This window comes from Tetrao urogallus (genome assembly GCF_951394365.1).
Source record: "Tetrao urogallus genome assembly, chromosome: 1".
Classification (NCBI taxonomy): domain Eukaryota; kingdom Metazoa; phylum Chordata; class Aves; order Galliformes; family Phasianidae; genus Tetrao; species Tetrao urogallus.
Genome location: NC_136813.1, coordinates 61,643,265 through 61,664,445, shown reverse-complemented (window position 1 = coordinate 61,664,445; position 21,181 = coordinate 61,643,265). Strand labels below are relative to the sequence as shown.

Genomic DNA, 21,181 nt, shown 5'->3' with positions numbered 1-21,181 from the left:
CACAAGAAGCCCCCAAAGACTAAATAACATCAACAAAATTAGATAGATGATGGGATATATTATTAGCCTTGCACTAAATCTATCTAATTATCTACAGCTGTGGAAAATGAAGGAGATAAGAGTAAACTGTTCAGTAGTCCTGCTTGAAGACTACTGCTCAACATGAATATGACAAGTATCTGTGTTGGGTCATGGCTGATATCTCTGAAACTGGCTCTAGCTTGAGTAACAAAGACTAAAGAGTGGAAAAAAATTCCTTTCCTTCCTTAGGAGCATTTTCCACACCCTGGTTAACTAAAAGGAATGAAGGACTTATCTGTAGGGTAATTAAATTTTCCCCTGCTGTGCAGCAGTGGACTTCTATGGGAGGAGAATTTCTGAAGCTTGTCCTGGTCCTGCTGATCTGCCAACCAGCTGGCAAGGACTCACTGGAGTCTTTGATCCCTGCATAGAACTACAGCCGTGTTCTCTTTGCCTTGCACCTCAAGGCAAAGATCACTCAGAGGCAGGTTATGTCCCTCTAATTAATACAGCCACAGCCTGGTACAAAATTGACTGCCCTTTGTTTGATACTCAAATATTTGATGCTTGGTGGTTGTGCATTATGCATTCAGAATAAAAAGGACTTTGAACAGGAATGTGATATCCTCATTTCCCCTCAAGGGAAGCTGACTGATTTGCTTCCTTTTTCCTGTATACAAAATGGATTCATAAAGCTGAATGAGTTCTTTTACTTAACTGAAATAGCTAGCATTATTGAAGAAATAAAATGCTACATTATACTAGGCAGGTTAAGATTTGATAGTGAAGACTATGAATGCAGTCTCAAGTTGCTATTAAATCAAGAACAAACAAACAAACAACAACAAAAGCAGTTTGTGGTTGCTCTCTGATGTTTTACCTCCTACAGGATGACAGCATGTGCAGTGACTATGAAAAAATATGTGGAGGAGAATGTTTCCCAGAATTCCTACACAACAATAAAATACTTCATGAAGATGTTGAGCAGCGTCAGCGAGACCCTGATCTTTGTTTTCATGGGAGTGTCTACAGTGGGGAAAAATCATGAGTGGAACTGGGCTTTTATTTGCTTCACTCTGCTTTTCTGCCTCATTTGGAGGACACTAAGTAAGTCAGTTTTTGCAGACAACCTGGTCTGCATCTCTGAAAGAAATCTTTTAGTGCAAAGGTATGTTAGAAAAACTGGTGCAGACTGGTATAACCAGTTTAATAATGAATTTACTAGGTATGCATTACTGACAGCTTCATTTCATATATCCCCACATGCAGAAAAAGAAGGAAAAACGTCAAACAAATCTTAATGCCAGTTTTCAATCACAGACTACATGATTAAGTAAGAATAGAACATATTAAGCAAAATTGAAACATTGTCATGATTATGCCTATACAGAAGCAGACATCTTAGTTAACTATATGCCCGTGGATAAGTGGGCTTCACAGTATTTTCATCACATTGTGTAACCGTTTAGCCAGCTGCCGACCTGTACCCCACGTCCTTTTCTTCTAGGCAGATTTCCAGCTGCATTTCCTCAAGTCGATAGCACTGCACAAGGTTGCAATCCACGCTATACTAATGATCTTTACAAGTCAGTTTGGACACTGAGGTTTTAAACCACTAGAAAGTAGTGCCTATGAAATTATTCAATTTCTGCATGCAGTATTTTCCTGTTCTTACAAAGGTCTCCTACTTCCTCATCTATGAGACTATGATTCCTTGAGCATGGGCAGAGGATTTCCTAGAGGATGTCACAATAGCTGTGGGACACCATTTCTCATCTTCTCCTGATCACAAGGATGGGACAGCAGAAACTTTGAAAAGTTGAGAAAGACAGAATGGGAAGACAAGGAAGATGAACTGTGCTCTTTATAAAAGAACAGATTGAATGTATGGAGCTTTCCCTTGGCAAAGGTGACAAGCCAACAGAAAGCATGTGCACAATAATCGGAGGATCAGTGGTTCAGAGAGACCAGTACATCTGATGTTTTAATAGCTGTCTACTGCAGATCTTCTGATCTAGAAAAGGAGACAGACAAAGCATTGCTTATGCACTGGAGAAAGTATTACAGGCCCTTATACTCATGGGAGATTTTAACTATGCCAGTATATGTTAGAAGGGCAATATGGCTATCCAGGAGTTTTCTGAAAAATGTTGAACAAAATTTCTTGATGCATTTGTCAATGAGACAACCATGAATTATGCTTTGTCTTTTCTTCTACTCACATAGAAGGAAGGAACATCTGAAGATGTGAAGATATGTGTGACCAGCAGGTTAAGGGAGGTGATTCTGCCCCTCTACCCTGCTCTCATGAGCTCCCACTTGGAGTACTATGTCCAATTCTGGTCCTTCAACACAAGAAGGACATGAAACTGTTGGAGAGGGTCCAGAGGAGGGCCACGAAGATGATCAGAAGGCTGGAGCACCTTCCCTACAGCAACAGGCTGAAAGAGTTGGTGCTCTCCAGATTGGAGAAGAGAAGGCTCTGGAAGGACTTTGTAGTGGCCTTGTAGTACCTGAAGGGGGTCTCCAGGAAAGCTGGGGAGGGACTTTTCTTAGGGAAATGTGGCAACAGGACAACAGAGAATGGTTTTAAACTGGAAGAGAAATAGATTTAGACTAGATATTAGGAAGGAATTCTTTTCTGTGAGGGTGGTGAGACGCTGGAACCTTTTGCCCAGGGAGGCTGTGAATGTGTTCAAGGCTAGACTGGATGGGGCTTTGAGTAACTTGGTCTAGTGGGAGGTGTCCCTGTCTGTAGCATGGGGCTGGAACTAGATGATCTTAAGGGTCCCTTCCAACTAAGACCGTTCTGTGATTCTATTATTCTGTGATTCTAGTGACATCCCTCACGGCTCAGTGGAGGGATCAGCATAGCTTTCATTAATGACCTGGAGGGTGGAATGGAGTGTACACTCAGCGAGTTTGCAGCTGACATCAAGCTGAAGGGAGTAGTCAATATAATGGATGGCAAGGCTAATATTCTATGAGAACTGAAGAGACTGGAAAAAAAGTTCTGAAGGAGAGCTCCCAAAGCTCAGAAAAAGCAATGTAGAATCCCTACATCTTGGTTGCAGTCTTGGTTGCATCTTGGTTGCAATCACTCTATGTACTAACACAGGCTGGAATTAGCTTTGTAGAGAATGACCTCACTAGGTAGACAACAGGCTGAACAAAAGTTGAAGTGTGCCTTTTTGGTAAAGAGAAACAACTGCATCCTGCACTTCACTAGCAAGTGTGTAGCCAGTAGGTCCAAGGAAGAATTTCTTCCTCTCTATTCAGCAACAGTAAGAGTATTTGCTGTGTCTGGAGTGCTGTGTTCAGTTTGGACTTCCTGGTAAAGAGGTCATGGATTAAGTGCAGTAGAGGCTGCCAAAGTGGTGAGCACTGGACGTACAAGAAGAGCCTGAGAGCTGGCTCTGCTCAGCCTAAAAAAGAGGTAGCTTGGAGTAGACCCTATTGATATCTACAAGTAGTCGGTCAGAGGATAGAAAGATGATGAAGCCAGACTTCACAGAGGTGCAGTAGGATAAGAGACAGCAGATACAGATACTGGAACACTAAAATTCTTAATTAGAGAGTAGGAAATAATTTCTTAATGTAAGAGTGCTCCACTGTTATAAATGCAGCACAGCTCTCAGTCCTTGAGTGCATTCAAGACTAGATTGGAACTCTGAACAGCCTGATCTGATTAGATGCTTTGAGCAGGAGTTTGAACTAGATGACCTTCAAAGTTCGTTTCCAACCGACAGTACTCTGAGTCTGGGACCAACTAAGTTGGCACTGAGGAACTGACATTCAGATGACATTTTGTAGAATTCTGAAGTGGTTCATTCCAAACTCAAATAGAAAAACAAAGCAGGAAGAAATAGTAGTTTGACTCTCAAAGTTGATAGAAGTTTCAAGATCTTTGAAATTCAAGACCTGGAGGAAGGCGTTTAACTAGAGGAAAAAGAGGAAGATCTATGGAGATTCAAAAATATGCATGAGAACAGCCCTGTTATATGGTGTTGACACAAGTACTCAACCACAGAGGTGATATGACTCTTGCAGGCTGACAGCAAGAAGGCAGCAATTATTAAATATTTTCTTTCTAATTTTGGACAAAGCATAGTCTGTAAGTTTTTAAAAGCTTAATTTTGGAGTCCATATAGAAATATCCTTCAGACAAAGACAGCAAAATTGCTTTTGTAATACAAAGGTCACTTTTCTGCCACGTTCGTTTATCTCTCGGACACCTAGGTGAGTGCTAGAGTTTTCTTGAGGAAGGCCAAAATATTTGTCTTGAACTTGCTTGCCAAAATGATTGCATCATTTTCTCTGTAGCTTGAATAAAGTAAAAAGAATTGGCCCAGAGGTGACACCTCATATAACACAGTTTCAATGTGAGTAGTTGATGTCTAGCATAGTGTATTAGGTTTGTCTGCCCAATATTCAACATTTATTTCTGCAGCGTAACAGTTTACACAAAATCATAAGACACATGTCTTATGATAAAGAAGATTAAGAGAAACTCAAGCAGTTCACTAAATGTACTCTATAAAGCAAAAAACTGCAGCCCTTGCACAGCCACAGACTGTCTGATTAACTTTTTATTAACAGGGAAATGAAAGCAAAGAAATAAACAGAATTACAGAGACGATAAACTGGGGGATTCAAAATTAAAATGCTATTACTTTCTGCCTTTCAGGACATGTTAATAAATAACTGTTCAAACATTTTGGGCAGATCATGTGCAGAAAGCAGGAAACATTGCAAGGGAAAGCACACGAAAAAATGTTTTCTAGTGGTTTACCTTTTTTTCACAACATTTCAAAGAACTGTTCAATATAAGTATAGGAAGTAAATATTTTCCCCTAATCTCACTTCAAAACCCATATGTACATTTAAAACTTGAAGCAGTTAGTAAATATACTATTTTACTAAGATGTTTTTTCACATAAGGCAGATACAGCAGTTGATCAAAGAGAACTTACCAAAAAAAAACCAAAAATCAAAAGAAATGTCTGTCAACAGCTTCCTAGGACAAGATGTCGTTTTGTTTTAAATAATCTTTTCCTGCTTGCCTACTAGTAATGCTTTTTGTTCATTTGTTTGTTTTTGTTGTTGTTTGTTTTTTGGCCTTTCTAGGTGTATTTGCCCTCTTCTATGTTAGTAACAAGTTCCGAACGTATCCTTTCACCTTCAAAGACCAACTCATTATTTCCTACAGTGGTCTTCGAGGAGCCAGCAGCTTTTCTCTTGCGTTCTTGCTTCCAGTGAAACTCTTCCCAAGAAAAAAATTGTTCATTACTGCTACACTTGTTGTTATATATTTCACCGTGTTCATCCAGGTAACTGTATTTCTTAATGAGTTGCTTTCACATATCTGAGGTGATTAGTTTATTCCACTTGGCTTACAGTGCCCTCCAAGGAGGAACTGGATCTTCTGGATGTCCCATGCTCTTTATTTCCCCATACAAAGATTTCATATACTTTAGAGTGCCCATGAAACTCTACACACTTGTGGTTAGGCACTTAGATCCCATCAGAATGTTTCAATAAACCAGTTTTGTTTCTGTATCCCCTTTTTAAATGCCAGATTCTCTAGTTGTGCAATAGGTAATTGGGAGCAGCTGAAAATGGTTTCAACATTACAAAAAATAATAATTTTGAAAATATTGAAGTGTCAGGATTGTGGGGACCTTGAAAAGACAATGTTTTCATTCAAGTGAAGTTTTTTTTGTGTGAAATTTGACAAAGAGTCACTTACTTTACATAGTTAAAATGCCTTGATAAATATGATATTGACTTTAAAAATAGCCATATATATATATTAAGTTTTTGAGTTTTAATCCTCTTCCAGTTTAACCCCTAATTACTCTCTAAGAGAAAAATTTTATGACAGATTAAAATGAAATCCATTTACTTGCTTTCTCTTTCTCTTTCTTTTTCTTTTTTTCTTTCTTTCTTTTTTTTTTTTTTTTTAATGTTTATTAACATTTTAACATCTCAGCTCATTTTTTCCAAATGCAGGGAATCACGATTGGACCATTGGTCAGATATCTGGATGTTAAAAAGACCAACAAAAAGGAGTCCATCAATGAAGAAATTCACATGCGAGTAAGTTTTTGGTATCAGTAGCTGGTACTCTAAAAAGAAGAAAAGAAAGGGTGTTTTAACTCTGGATGCAGTTTAGAAAATTTGGAGGAAATTCTAGGCATAATATTTAAAACATGATTTTTCATTTGAACCCATAGTAACTGTCATATTTGTACCATAATAGTCACAGCATAGCAGATCTCTTACATCTGGATACTTGTAACTGTGGTAGGAAAGACACATAAAAGTAGAATTTATTAAATGCACTTATCATCCTTTCCAGCTAGATTTGTCAGATACCTTTGTTGTTATCTTTTGATTGCTTATAAACACTGACACCTTAAAGTTTTAAAGTTTTACTGAACTGAAATGTGTTGAACCATTGGTCTGCAAATTTCACTCCAAATTATTCTGAATAATGGTGTTTTTCCCGTTCAAACATTTGCTTTAGCTCTCAAGTTACCAATATACAAAATAACAAAAAACTGCTCAAACCGACAGTAGCACTAAACAAAATATAAGTACATGCTTTCCTTTTCACAGTAGGAATGTATCCAAAATTAACTAAAAGTTGTGCCTTAAACACATTCAAGGACACTGGCAAAATCAGAAAATCTCAACTGATTTCAACTTGAGGTGAACTTAATTCTTGCTATTTCAGCTTTTACACTTAGCTTTGAATAAACTAAGTTTTGTTTAAAATCAAAATGTATGAAGAATTGGTCATTTTCTATCTATTTCTGTAATGCTGGAAACACACAAAATAAAGATGACTGAAGATTCTGATTGTAGTGATGCCGTTCTCATATGCAAAATCATCAGAGGATTTGCAGTCTCAGGGTAAAATTTATAGTGTAGAGTACCTGCCCTCATGCACGTGGAAGGATGTCAGGTATGCTGAGAGGAGACTTGTGTGACAAACCCAATAATTTAGGTTTTGGTTGTGGTAGACAAAGAAGAGAATGCTGCTTGGATGCTCAGTACTGTTTTCTACTGGGAACAGTCCTTTACATGGGTCTGTGTTTTGCTAGGTGATGGTAAGATTATGGTATATTGACAGAATTACCACTTCAATCAACATATTGACACAGCAGCCAAGCACAGGACCCGTGACAGTGCATAATGGGATATTGGCCCTGATTTTTAGATGTTTTCAGAATTAACTCACCCTCCCCATTTAATAATCTCAAGATCTTGTCAACAGTTGCATATTTGAGGTGACACCATTTTCTCATAATGACCGCTTTTTTTTTCTCTAGTTGATGGATCATTTGAAGGCTGGTGTTGAAGATATATGTGGACATTGGAGTCATTACCAGCTGAGAGATAAGTAAGCATATCTTACTCAGACTGTTACAATAAAATAGCCTATCATCTGTGATGTAAAATAAAAAAAAGTAAATAAAATAAGAAATCCATCTTATGCCCCACGAGGCAAAAATAGCATGAAAATACTTGAGACATGCAATGTCTCTTTTTAAAGGCGAACTCCTGAGTAACAACTCTCTTGCGAGTGCAGTGCCTATATGCTGTCCGCTAAAATGCTTCTGCACAAACACGGAGAAAATGAACCCTTCTTAAAGAAAAACACAGTAGATAAACTCATGTTGCCTGCCTCAGCTTTGGATGCTGTGTGTATGCTTTGGCATAAATCTTTGATTTGTGTCAGTGCTTCCTTAGGATTTAGATTGGATTTGAAGTAGGGAGTGGTGTTTCACTGCCTCTCTCTTTAAGCCTCTTTGGCAAATATTATCCTTTGTAGGTGAAAACGAATTCAGTGATAGTTACCCATTTGTTCTTACAGGTCTTTGTACTCAGTCAGCTTTAAATACATAGCATGCAACATATATAACACTGCAGGAAATAGTGGAATATAAGTATCTATTAGCACAAGTTGAGCTTCAAGTTAGTCTTTACTCAGAAACCACAGAACCTGTGATAGGTCTTCTATGAGCAAGATAAGGTGATTTTTTTTTAAGTTTTGTGGATCCAGGCATTGCTCAGAAGAGACCAACCCAACATTCTGAGCTGCCTTCTTCCCCAAGTGATTGCAGTGGTCATGCTGGCCAGCACCTCAGCATGTGAATGGAGGTGTAGAGACATACCTTCCTTTTTCTCAGAAGCTATGGGCTAAATGTTGTCCTTTAGGCTGTGCTTAGACTTCTGTGCCTGAGTCCTTTGACTTACCTTTCAGTACTGGAATCCAGTAATCCAGATTGGTGTCTGCTGGGTCATGTTGCAGCAGCCATTACAACTGGGTTTTTCCCTATGGGAGTGTGAAGAAGAAGGCTAGTTTATATACAGTTCATGTCCCATCAGGGTATGAAGATGCAGATAGGGCACATAACTGGACCTGGATGCCAAAATGTCTTTCTGGTTCTCAAAGTAGAGATAGCTTTAGGCTACCCCCTGAGGCTACATCAATGCCTGTGCGGCCAATAGGCTGAACAAATCACTCCTGAAGCAGTAATTCCACTCAAATAACTGCATTTCCACATTCCAGTGAGAAAAAAGTATTATTTCCTCTAGAATGCACATCTTGGCAACTATGATAATTTTGTCCTTTTTTTTTTTTGTGAATGTAATGTTTCAGTTCAGAAGCAGAATCAAATAGCACATTGTATGTGAAAACATTTAATGTAAGATAATTGTATTCGCTAGATTTTTCTCTATAGCTTTAAAGATGCCTAGCATATATGTGTCAGAATTAATTTGATAACCAGATTCAGATAACTAGAATTAATTAGATAAATAGATTAAAAAGAGATAACACTCCAAATAGCTGCCTGGTACACAGAAAAACATAAAGAGCTCCATTTTCGGTGGAAACTTTTATATACCTGTCTTTTCTATTAAAGTATAAAGACCAGATTTTAAGAAAGGAAAATGTGCAAACTCTATTGCTTTTTCTTAGCATTGTGGAATGCATTACCTTGCTGTGATAATATGTTCCTTTGATGGAAAGCTGTAAGAGAATTTGCTGCTGTGCTGATAAACATCTGCCTGAAAGGACATACCTGTTCCAAACCACACACATACATTCACACTTAAATTATGCCATACATTAGAGATATTTTTCAATCTGCAGCATGCGTGTACATAGCATTTTGAGGTCCATTCAACCCCTCTGACATTCAGAATACAAAGAAATATATTTTCTCTGCTCTAATTGTTGGGATTCAAAATTATCAGCAGCATAATGGGCCCAAAATACTTCAGGGGCATTTGGAGTATTATTGGTGGCTGGCTGAATAGGCCAGGATTACTGTAAGAGCAGCTGCTGCTGTTATGCTCTATTAGAATACAATGTTTGTATGAAAGCATGGAAACTGGCCACGGTCTTTTCTTACAAATGTGGTAGGGTTATATGCAAACACATTCCCAGCCCTTTTTTTTTGTTTTGTTTTGTTTTTGTTTGTTTGTTTGTTTTGTTTTGATTGTAGCTTTATTCTTTCTGTCGTCCAGTGGGTTTCACAATCTCTATGGACCAGCAAACCACACCAAATGTGCCCCAAAAAGTCTCTGTTCACTTGCACTTCAGGGGTCCACAGGCGCCTCCAATTTAGATTCAGTTTCTACTGCTAATTTATGTGTGCACATTTGAATGAACATCAGCTTATTTCCACAGAAATAACAACAACAACAACAACAACGAAAAATTTCCCTACCCTTTATTTTGGCATCTCTTTTACAGATTTAAGAAGTTTGACAACAAGTATTTGAAGAAAATCTTAATTCGGGAACATCAACCCAAATCCAGCATTGTGTCATTGTATAAAAAGATGGAAATAAAACTGGCCATTGAGATGGCTGAGAATGCCATGAGAATTTCAGAATCTTCTACAGCTTCTTTACAGTGAGTATGGGATTCTTTATCCTTTGCAGAGTAAGGACAAGATGGAAGGAGAGAACAAAGAGGAACCACCCAAGAAATTTTATGACTTTAACAGAGAAGTCAGATAAAGACAGTAGTGAGAAGAGAAGGTGTTTTGGGCCAGCACTTTGGCACTCATCATATTTGCACATTGATTCTTTGTTCATAGAGTGAAAATTAAGAATAACTACCTTTTTTTTTTCTTTTTTTCTTTTTTTTTTTTTCTTTTTTTTTCCTTTCTATATTTTTCTTCAGTGATGGGCAGTTTGGAAGAGACATCATGAGTCAGGTATGGAAGGGTTTTGCTCATCACTGCCAGCTGCTGAGAGAAGTGAAGGAGAGGATAGAGGAAAGGTCTTGATTCCAGTATCTCAAGCAGAAGAGAACAAATTTCCTTCTAGCATTTGCAGGTTTTTTTACTTCAGATTTCAGTCCCTCAAATTTTCTTATATTTTGGTACTTCTGTACCCAGCACTAGCAGAAAATGGTTGCAGAGAAGACAAGAAAATGGAAAAAGAGACAGGAGGGGACACAGAGAACACTTTCTGAAACTTACTCTGGATTTTCAGCAGGGAAAATAAGAAATTTATATCAGTAAGGTTTCCTAGTTTTCTCAGTACACTAAATGAATGCTAGTTCTCCCAAGGCATATGCCCTTTCATTTTGCAGCATCCTTTGGCATGGGCCAGCATATCTTCTTTAGTGAATGCTCTTCTCACATCACCCCAAAAAGTTCAAGTAACAACTGGAATTTAAACTAAAATCTCTCTTGAAACTGACATAATCGTGTCAAGATTCATCTACTTTCTTGAAACTGAAGTCAGTTTGCTGTGTAAGACCTAGCCCTTCTCTTTCTAAGTCATTCTTTGCCAAATGGATCATATTAAAAGAGATTGTGTGTCTGCAGGCTCCTTTCTGTCTGCTGTATTCCCTTAACTGCTCTGAGTCTAGAGTAAATGTGCAAGGTTGGTAGACTGTCTATGGTAAACAAACAATTTTCCTTTCTTTTTTCGACAGAAAGAGAAAATAAGACAAATTGCCTCAGATTAGTTCAGAAATTCTCTCCTGAGATAAGTATTTAGATCAAAAAATATTCTACAATAAACAGCTGAGATGATAGACTAAGATTTGTCAGCTCTACTTTAGCTGCAAATGAATTTTACTGTGCATCAGTCTGTGATGTACAGTTTTTCCTACTGAGATAGCCTTTTTAAAAATAAAATGTCACCTTTAAAAAAGGTGTAGCTTTCCTGTAGCTTGGAAACTTTCTGGTCCTTGGGGGCTACAAGAGTGTTTCAGGAAAATACAAGCTTTCTCAACTCTGTTCTTGAAAAGGTATCTGGTGCTGAGCCCTGGAGGAGGCAGAATAGTGAGCTAATTGGATCTGTGGTCTGAGCCAATGCAGCAGTTCTTATACCTCTGTTCTTTTGAGTAATTAACTAAACTTGCCTAAGACTAACATGTTTCTGAATGAGAGCGTGTGTAAATAGATTGATTAAATATTGTCTGTTCTTAGATGGGATACAAAAATCTGGCCATGAGCCCGTAGCAATTTGAAGCCAATTTCCACCTTATACCATATAAAGCAGTATTTGCAGTGCCATGGTAGTGAGAAAAATGATCAGCAACTCTGGTCACTTCAGTCGTGTTAGAGACACATGGGGAAATACTCTATAACAATCAAGGCAGCTGTCCAATGCTGTGGATTAGCTCTGTGCTCGGGTATTGAATTCACGTGGGTGGGAGTCCTGTAGGTGAAGTTAGTATTCAATATGCAGTAAGCGTTTTCAGTGTGAACTGGAGAAATGGAAATAGAACATTATGTTATGATGGCTTGGAGAATATCAGTCTTAGAAGTAAGGATTTTAATGGCAAAAACATAGCCAAGCAAATACAATTAAAACTGTGTTTTTATGGTTGCATTTTGGGGAAATACTCCCTATAAATACCTATTAGAGAGATGTTTAACTTCTGGCATTTTATTTATTTAACTCACTTCAAGAGATAGGCTATAAGCCTTCAAATGACTTAGGACTGGTCACTTTTTCTGTATTGACATGTGGACAAGTATGCAACTAGAAATGTAAATAGGTAATCTGATGTCATCTGCTCATTATTTCCTCCTGTTTGCTCCCATCTTCAAGTTGCAAAGGCCTAATGGAGACACCGGGTGAAATGAGGATCAGAAAGGTTATTCCCTGTGACATCAACATCGTTTGTATCAGCTATGGTTATTCAATTTGCTGTACAAAAGCAATCCAACGCTGTGTTTTAGAGAGCAGTACAAGTTAACAGGCTGATTGCCATTAGCTTATGTTTGCTTTCACAGTTGTGCCCTAGCTTCTCAGTCCCTGTCTTATCCAAAGAGAACTTCGAATAGGGGCTGCTGAGAGACTAGTTTCCTTGCTCTGGAAAGTAGCATACATGGGCTGTCCTACAGCCTGGGATATGCCAGACTCAATAAGGCAAAAAGGTGCACTGAAAATACTCACATAAGCCTGGGAATTTGGAAGCATAAATGATCCTCTCAGTGTTATCCCTGAGAGCTGGAAGCAAGTAAAACCTATCCAAACAACCAACTAACCAACCAATCAAACAAAAAAGCTAGCTGGATTGAAATTAGATGTTTCTGTTGGTCTGTTTTCCCTGCTGGTAAATATCTAGGTTTGTTGTTGCTGGTACTGGGAATTGATCAGTGTCAGTCATACCTTAGTTGGGATAGATTTCTTGAAGCTGAGATAAGATTCATGGTAAAATTCAGAAAAAGAGTACATTTATTTCCCTCTGTCTTCTTTTATTATAGTACAAAATATGGTAATCTTGTTAAACTAGCTGTGATTGCAAAATTCAAGCATTCAAGCAACATTCAGATGATTACAGCATATTCTTAATTAAATTTCAATCTACCTTCCTTTGCTGTTAAAATTTATTACAGAGGGAGTAAAAATTGGGTACACAAAACTCTGGCAATACTGTACATTGATAATAATCTGTTCTTTAATTGCACAGTTTGCAAGCAGAACTTTAAGGACATCATTTAGTTGAGAATAAAGACATGATAAAAGTTTAAATAAGAGAAAAGAAGGAAAATGGAGAAAGGAAAAAAACAGAAACAAAAAGATGAACTCGACTGATTCATCCTGGATAATGACTTTCTTCTTTTCCTTTCTTTTCTTGGGAACCAAACGCTATCTCTCACACAGACTGATTTAGTAAACCCAGTTAATGTTTCACAGCAGCCTTCATCTTTGTTTTGCTAGTGAAAAGGCCAGGCAGTTACAAATGACTATGCACTTCTTGTCCCAGTTTGCTAAAAAATGCAAAGATTACCATCTTTTAGGTAGTTCTTTCATTTTAAATGGAGAAATGGGCACAACACCAAAGAAACCCTGCATGTTCTCCTAGTCACAGAGTAGATCTCTCAGACTTTTCATTTAAGATGTGCTTTATTTCTTAAGGATGTGCTGAAGAGGAGTTAAAGCCAGGAGGACAGCAAAGCCCAGACCCTAATGAAGAACAGATTCAAACAGAGGAAGAAACTGGAATGCCTGCCTGTTGGCTGCTCAGTCCAACATATGGGGAGTTTCTGATCACCCTTGTGTATTGATAAAACTCAGGAAGGAGTCAAGTCTGCTGTAATTCATTCAGCTTTGAACGATTTTGTGGCAACACTGCTCACTGAAGGGCTCTTCACAGTCTTAATGCTGAAATCAGTTCATGCTCTGTTTGATGACAAGAGCATTTAATCAGCTTAATATTGTATTTAAACTTTTTTATTTACAGGCACTGTAGAAACCGGCGTGATACCAAGCTCTCCCCTGCAGAGGTGGAGTCCATGAGGGATGTCCTGGCCCATAACCTGTACCAAGTGCGACAAAGGGTGCGTGAGCAACCTGCTGTCATGCAGTATTTGCTGATTGAAGGCTTTTGTTTACCCTCCCCACCTCATGGCAAGGGTGATGGTAGTGGTGGGACCAGCAGCAGCTGTGCAGAGAAGGCAAGGAGTTCTGCCTAAGTGGAAAAATGGAAAGCAGGGTTTTCCACCAGCTCTGACAGCAGTGGGAAAAGCCAAGAATATCCAGGAGTGAGCTGTAGAGGTCAGGCTTCCCTCACTGAACCTGCAACTTAGAAACAGCTTTTGAGGCTGACCTTCCAACCTTGTCCTTACAGGCACCCATGACCTGTAGCCTGCTCCTGCTGAAGTTCACCCATCCCTATAGCCACGTGTGCCACCTGCCTCACCCTAGTTCAGCCCGTAGTTCAGCCCGTAGTTCAGCCCGTGTATTTGAAGCAGCAGGCACAGGCATGTTATATGTGTGACACCAAAAAGGCATAGCACAGCCTCTCGGGGACCCAGCATTCTGCCCAGGTATGGGAAATTGGGCAGGTGCCTTGTTTGTCAGGACAGTAGATGGTGGCAGATGGCACTGGCAGCTGCTGAGGAACCCTGGGGTAGCAAGGCTTTTTTGGGGAACAACAGGATGGCAGGTCGCCAGCAGCCATGAAACTGCAGTGCGGAGTGGTAAACATCATGTAACTGAAAGTCAGTTGGGAGGCAGGCTGCTGCATCCTCCCTCTGCGTGGGAGTTGCAGCTTCCCCTCGCCAAAGGAGGAAAAAAGAAAAATTCCACATCCTCTGCAGCTTTGTCTGACAGGCTTTTGCTGCTCCCCTCAAAAATAATACCTTACTGGGGATTTGTTTTACCAAAATTTGTACAGATTCCAATGCAACCCAAGACATCCTATCTACTTAATTCAGTCTTGAACCCAGAATATGCAACTGTACAACTGAGTGATCTCATGCAGCAATGAGTTGGAGAGGATATATTACAGTAACCTTGAAATTATGCAGATAAACTAAGCTAACTCACATAACATACATTAGCTAGAAAACATTATGCCCTGCTCATTTAAATATGTCACTATTAATATGATATTCATTCTCAATTTTGTTTGATTTGCCATGGCCAATTATCCTTATAATATTAATTTCTTATCTTTCCAGTAACAATTTGCATATATGGCTGCCTTCATTTAGATAGCTGAAATGAACTCTCTCTTTTCAAAATCAATTACAATAATGACCATTAGTGCCAGTCACTTCCTATGTGGCATTGAAAACTGTGTGCTTTGGAAATGAAAGATTGGAAGTAAAGTAATATTGCTTCTAATACTTCACTTTAAACTTTGAAGGCATGGGGATACTTTGCCCTGCCAGACCAATTTCAGAAGGAACCAATTCAGGTGAGATTTAGGCTAGATTCTGCACTTAAGTTTCTCTTGTCTTAAAATCCTCTGTTAAACATTTATTTTTATTTATTTTTTAAGTCAGAGAATTATTCTCTTCTCCTCTGTTTCACAAGATATTAGCAATAAATTAAGAAGCTTATCCTAAAAAAAAAAAGTTCAGTGCTAGGGTAATATTGAGGTATAATATTAAGGGATTAAGTTCCAAATATGGAAAGCAAACTGAGCTGTGCATTGCTTTCAGGAGATACTCTCTAAGCATTACCTTTACATCTCAACATATCTGCAACTTGCTCTGGCTCAGTAATATTAATACCAAAGTTCAGAGATGGGTTAACAAGCTATCCTGAGACCTACCTGAGATCTGTTACTCCCAATTCCATGACCAGAAGAGGGCTGAGAAAGGGAGGCCAAGCTCAGAGGTGCTGACAGGCTTGTGCAGGTGGATATGTTTTATGGTGCACTTTGAGCTGACATGAGTCTACCAAAAAGGACATTGAAATCATAGTATCAAGGTTGGAAAAAACACTAAGATCACCTCATTCAACCACCAATCTACTGCCACCATGCCCACTGAACTATGTTCCACAGTGCCACATCCACATGTTTTTTGAAGACTTCCAGGAACAGTGACTCCACCAGCTCCCAGGGCAGCCTGTGCCACTGCCTCACCACTTTTTCTGAGAAGGAATTTTTTCCTGATATCCAACCTGAAATGCACCCTTGCTGAGCAGGAGCAAGGTTAGTGAGGCTGCCTTTTTGCTCAAGGTACAGAAGAGACTCCTATCAAGTTGGTAGTGTGCCCTTGGCCGTGCTATCTTTGGTCTGCACAGCTTCTCCTTATTAACATCACATGTGCAAAGGGAACTAACAGGGTGTGCTTTCTGTTACAGGCATCATCATACAACCGCCACAACCTGCCTTCCAACGCCAGCGAGAAACAGGCCCAGGAAATCCTCATCCGTCGGCAGCACAGCCTGAGGCAGAGTTGTAGGAAAGGAAATAGCTTACCTTGTGGAACACCGGTACCTGTTATGCAAACTGCTATTCCTGTAATCAAAACACTAAAAAGTGCCTCTGCTTCTCTGTAAACAGAGCAAGAGGCACCCATCTGTATATGCTTTTTGCAACAATTAAAGTGGATGTTCTCTTCAACATGGTCATACAGCATCTTAACAGAAAAAGTCCTTCACTTAGCATGTGGACAGCAGCATTTCTTATGCCTTCCTTTTTATACCTTGGTCAGAAATCACCTACTGTGGCTGTAAGAAGTAATGTAACTTGCATTGCGGTCTCATGTGCAAAATAAGAGTAAGATTTTTCTGATCAAATGTTGACATTAGATAGCATAGACATTTACAGCTGAGATAATCACAGTTCAAGAAGAAAAGCAAGTTCTTGCTGGACAAAGTTCCATTTAATTCTTAGTTGTTACCTGAAATAGGATAGGTGAATCTTAGAAGAGCATATTCCTATTCTTTGACTAAACACTAATTTTCACCAGAGGTGAAGTTGTGATAAACTCATTTTTTTTCTGTACACAGGTTAATGCCACAAGCGTGCGCTACCTCTCCTTGCCGCAGGGCCACAGTGGCCAGCCCACTAGGCAGAAAGCCAGGCATGTTACTTTTACAGGTAATGGAAATGTTTTGTGCTGTATTCTGCCCTAGCAGTGAGATAATTGGCCAGTTGTTTGATGGATTTAACAGTACTCAATGAATACTCGCAAGGAAGTCTCTGGTCTCTTTAAATGAGCTACACCCTTCTCTCCTATCTTTTTATCTCCACTGTTTATATGGTTATGACTTGCAGTTTCTGTCTTGTTCCAGCACCGCCTACTTTTCTGTAATTTCCTCTTGCACAAATACCCCTGTGATCCCTGCAATTTAACACGTGCATGATGACTTCCGTGTAAGCCCAAGAAAGGAAACCATTTCCTTCAGCCCCATGGACAAAACTGTAAGCACATTTGTTAGGAGATTCTTATGTCACTAGCCTGATAAGTCTGAGGATGACATACTTCCGTGCCCACATCTCTATTTCCCAGGACAGTGAGGTTGAGAAGGAGTTCCCAGTAGCACACCCACGTACCATAATTCAGCATACACATACACACAGCCAGCCACCCCAAGTAGCACAGCACTCACACAATCACACAGCACTAACAGCTTCTTCCTGTTTCCTGTAGTGGAAAACTGTGCATACATACACATGTGAACACACAGTCCCCCAACACGAGCATGCACAGAGTAGATCCCTCTGTAACTGGCACTGGACATTCAGTCTTGCCCCTATCTGTCTCCTGATTTCCCTAGTCTCCCCTTGCTTTGCACTCAGGGATACATGCATACAAACCCGTCTCACTGGTACCTTGTCTGGGCTATGGCCCTACCAGTAGTGACCCTACCAGTAGTCAGTCACAGACCCCGTGCTCTCTCTAATCACTGATCTGGACCTCCTGGTCCATCCAATAGCTAACCCACAGACCTGATCTCTTCAGCATCTGCTATGGTTGCTCCAACATTTACTTCTTAAGCCTCTTATCCTACTGCCTGTGATAGCTAGCAATTTTGCACTGACGTGCATCTACACATTATGTATGAACCTCAGTCTTTCTGACTGCTGTACTCAGACCTTCATACACACATATGCACACTATACAGGGAGCTGCTCTCTCAGGAAAACAGAAGTAGAGTTTAGCAACAATATGGACCAGACAGTCTCGATATGGCATATGGCATGGCTGCACACACATACTGATCAGACTATATTTACATGCAACCATCTCCTTTGTATCCCATTCTTCCTCTATTTTTTTCTGCTCTTGTTCCTCCCCAAACCATACTGATCCTTCACATTACCCACTTATGATTCCTTCCCTAAACATCCTACTGTAAGTAGTGTATGATCCCAAAATACTGTCCCATGGTATCCCAGCAATTACCTCATATCTTCTTTCTTTTTCTCAGCTTGCTTTCTGTGAACATTTCTTTAGTAATTATTGGACAAACCAAACATCTAGTCATTACTTTTGGAGGTGGTCAGGGGTGGAGCAACATGGAATTGCCCAATGAAATATGCAACAGTAGTGTCAGAGAAAACATGGAATTTAGGACTTGAATAGTCATCAGTGTCTCCTTCTGTAACGTCTCTGACTCCTTTCTGAGCTTTCATTGTGATTCTGAAATATAATCAACTATCTCTGAAAATCACTCTTCATTTCTGGCCAAATTAACTGGAAGAGATTAAAACCATGTTTTTAATCATCATCTTCATATCAAACATTGGATGACAAAGATATTCCATGCAGGTGCAAAATTTTTTCTTCCTTTTCTTTCTGTTTTGCTCTGAAATAAATTAAATCAGAAGAGATTTCTGTAGATAAATCATCCCCCTCGTGCTAGGCACTTACACATGTGGTGGAGGCAGAGCAGAAACCCATCTATTTAGAAGTGAAGATCAAAATTATTCTAGCTGGGGGTTTCAATTTTATTATTATTTTTTTTCTTGAAGAACAAGTTCTTTCAAGTTGTCTGGACATCATGGTGGGGAATATACTTTTTTAGTGTTTTTCTAAAAAACTCAAATTTTTCTACACATCAGCCTCAAACCTAGAAGCCTTTCACACACTGTCAAAGGCTCAAGTCTTGCTAGCACAGATAGGTACATTATTTTAGTGGAGTGATGAGTAAATCCTGAAGCGTTTAACATAGATGTGTTTTTACTAGTAGCTAGGCCTGCATTTGAGACCTCTCTTGTGATATATTTGAATAATTAGGCTTCTTGGTATTGTTTTTGACTTCATTAAACTCCACAAAATATTCTGTAATGCTCTTAGAAAATCAATTATATATGAAATTCAAGGCTGAATGCACTGTGCTATAGTCTCTGTCCAACAAATAATTCAAAATGAACTCATCTAAATATAGTCTTATTACTTCTTGCTTCTACTAGAGTGTAAAGATTTTCCTGCAGTTACAGGGGTCTTTTTAAAAATTATCAGATGGAAGGGAAAGCTGGGTGGGGAGTCATAAAGGTATAGAAATCAAATACTTCAAATAATTTAGAATTGAATTTACTCTGAAATGAACATTCAGTTAACATTTTCTTATTCTATGATCTGTTGTAAAATGGTTTGGGTTGGAAGAGACCTTAGCATTCACACCACTTGAAATGTCTACAGCAGAAGGGAGACCTAGAGGTCTTTCTGGAGTAAGCACCCTCCAGCAAGCTTGGTTTAACTTATACATAGCACAAGCAAAAATTTTAGCAAATGAGAGGACAGAAGTGACTGTGAATATATAGATCCTTAAACTAACAGCTCTTCCTGTCATTCATTAAATAAGTCATTTCTTTGGCAGAATATATCAGTCATAGCTTGTGGCACTGTTGTCCTTGACGAACTAAGTAGAAACCCTTTAAATTGGAAAATATCTATTCTGTCTTATTGCTCATGGGTGATTGTGGTATGTCCACATGGCCTAACAGAAGAAGGTTCTGATGGTAAAAATTTGTGCTCCTACTCAGTGGAATTAAGTGGAAGTGCATGTCCTCTTGTTTTGTGCCAGTGATCTAATCAACATTAAATGTAGATAACTTAATAGTTATTAAGTTGTAATAATTTTGTACGTTTTGACTGTGTGACTATACCTAATGCCTGCATCTGGTATAATTTTATTCTTCATGCAGCTTTATCTCCCAAAACTTCCTAGATTTTTATGAGTTGTTTCTTAAATTAATTAATTTGCTAGTGAGTAGTCAGATTACATTTGGCCTTAAAAAGAGTAAAACATTTTGTGAACTCATCAGGATAAAAGAGACAGTTAGGGACTACTGCAGTCACATTTTTATTGTGTACTTGTAGCGCTGCAAGCTGGTAGGAGTAGGTCTGACACACCCAAAGTAATCAAAGCTCCATAAAGTCAAACTTGAAACTGGTTTCAAGTGAAACTGTTTTCTTCCCAGTTGTTAATAACAGGTGACTGGTTATCTTGATTTTCAGTGGTTCTAGGGTCTTTGTGGTCACTTTTTGATTTCTGCTGTGAGCTTTACAATGTTTTTCAAACATTGCACTAGATATATTCATGAAATCAGTAGAAAGTTGAAAGATACATGAAAGAACACTCTTGTCTGAGGAGGTATGAGTTGCTTCGTTAGATAAAGAAAGATATCTGAGTGTGTTTTCTTATTAGGGTTTCAGAGTAGAGGCAAGATCAATAAGATCTTTTAAACATTAGCATTGGGATGAAAGTAAAGATTTATGGTTATTTTTAGATCTTGTCTGTTCTCTTATTCTATAACAATTACTTAAAATCTTTCCATTTCAAGATTTAAAACCATTATGTTGTATAATACTGAATACCCTTTAACTGCCCTTGTCAACACCATGGTGTTTCTCGTTTTTTTTCCTTCATCATAAAAATTCTGTATTTTCTTTCAGATAACCCTAGAAGTATCTCTGAGGCTGGGATCCCAGTAAAGTTCAAAGCCCAGCCCCGACTACGGCCACTCGCAGCAAAGCACAGCCAGGAGGAGCTGGTTCCAATGGCACGCTTGGATAGATGCGACCATTTGTCCCATTTGTCAGGTCGAAGAGGAAATACGATCAATCGTCATCATTTCACCAGAGCAGACAATCGAGCTGCAATATCAAAGCCTCGAGGCATTGTGAAAAAACGACAGGGGTATGAGTCAGAAGAAGAGACAGCAATGATGGCACCAGCCAGGCCATTAGATATATGAGGAGCAGAGAAGAGCAATGTTTGATTCTCAAGGGCCATTTGTGCACTGTTCCAGAGAAAATAACAAAGCTCTTATATGAACCAAACCACAATTTTCCTTTTGGGACCAGTGCAGTCATTCTCAGATCACTTTTAAGTACTGTATCAAGGTACTTAGCAGCTCGAGGAAGATTCAAATTCTTATATGTTTATATTAAACTGGCTTTTTGGCAAAACAATG

General features: G+C 39.0%; 1 protein-coding gene across 1 annotated transcript in view; it reads left to right on the top strand.

Annotated features, from left to right (window-relative positions):
- The window catches only part of SLC9A4 (solute carrier family 9 member A4), a gene marked incomplete at both ends in the record, with an annotated part of 30,728 nt that extends 9,766 nt beyond the window's left edge, over positions 1-20,962 (top strand). The window contains 9 exons of the mRNA XM_079535058.1: positions 911-1,128; positions 5,149-5,351; positions 6,034-6,120; positions 7,359-7,429; positions 9,794-9,955; positions 13,757-13,853; positions 16,114-16,245; positions 16,765-16,855; positions 20,661-20,962. Coding sequence (XP_079391184.1) covers positions 911-1,128; positions 5,149-5,351; positions 6,034-6,120; positions 7,359-7,429; positions 9,794-9,955; positions 13,757-13,853; positions 16,114-16,245; positions 16,765-16,855; positions 20,661-20,962 — 1,363 coding nt within the window. The remainder of the gene's footprint in view (positions 1-910; positions 1,129-5,148; positions 5,352-6,033; positions 6,121-7,358; positions 7,430-9,793; positions 9,956-13,756; positions 13,854-16,113; positions 16,246-16,764; positions 16,856-20,660) is intronic.
- Between the last annotated feature and the right edge of the window lie 219 nt (positions 20,963-21,181).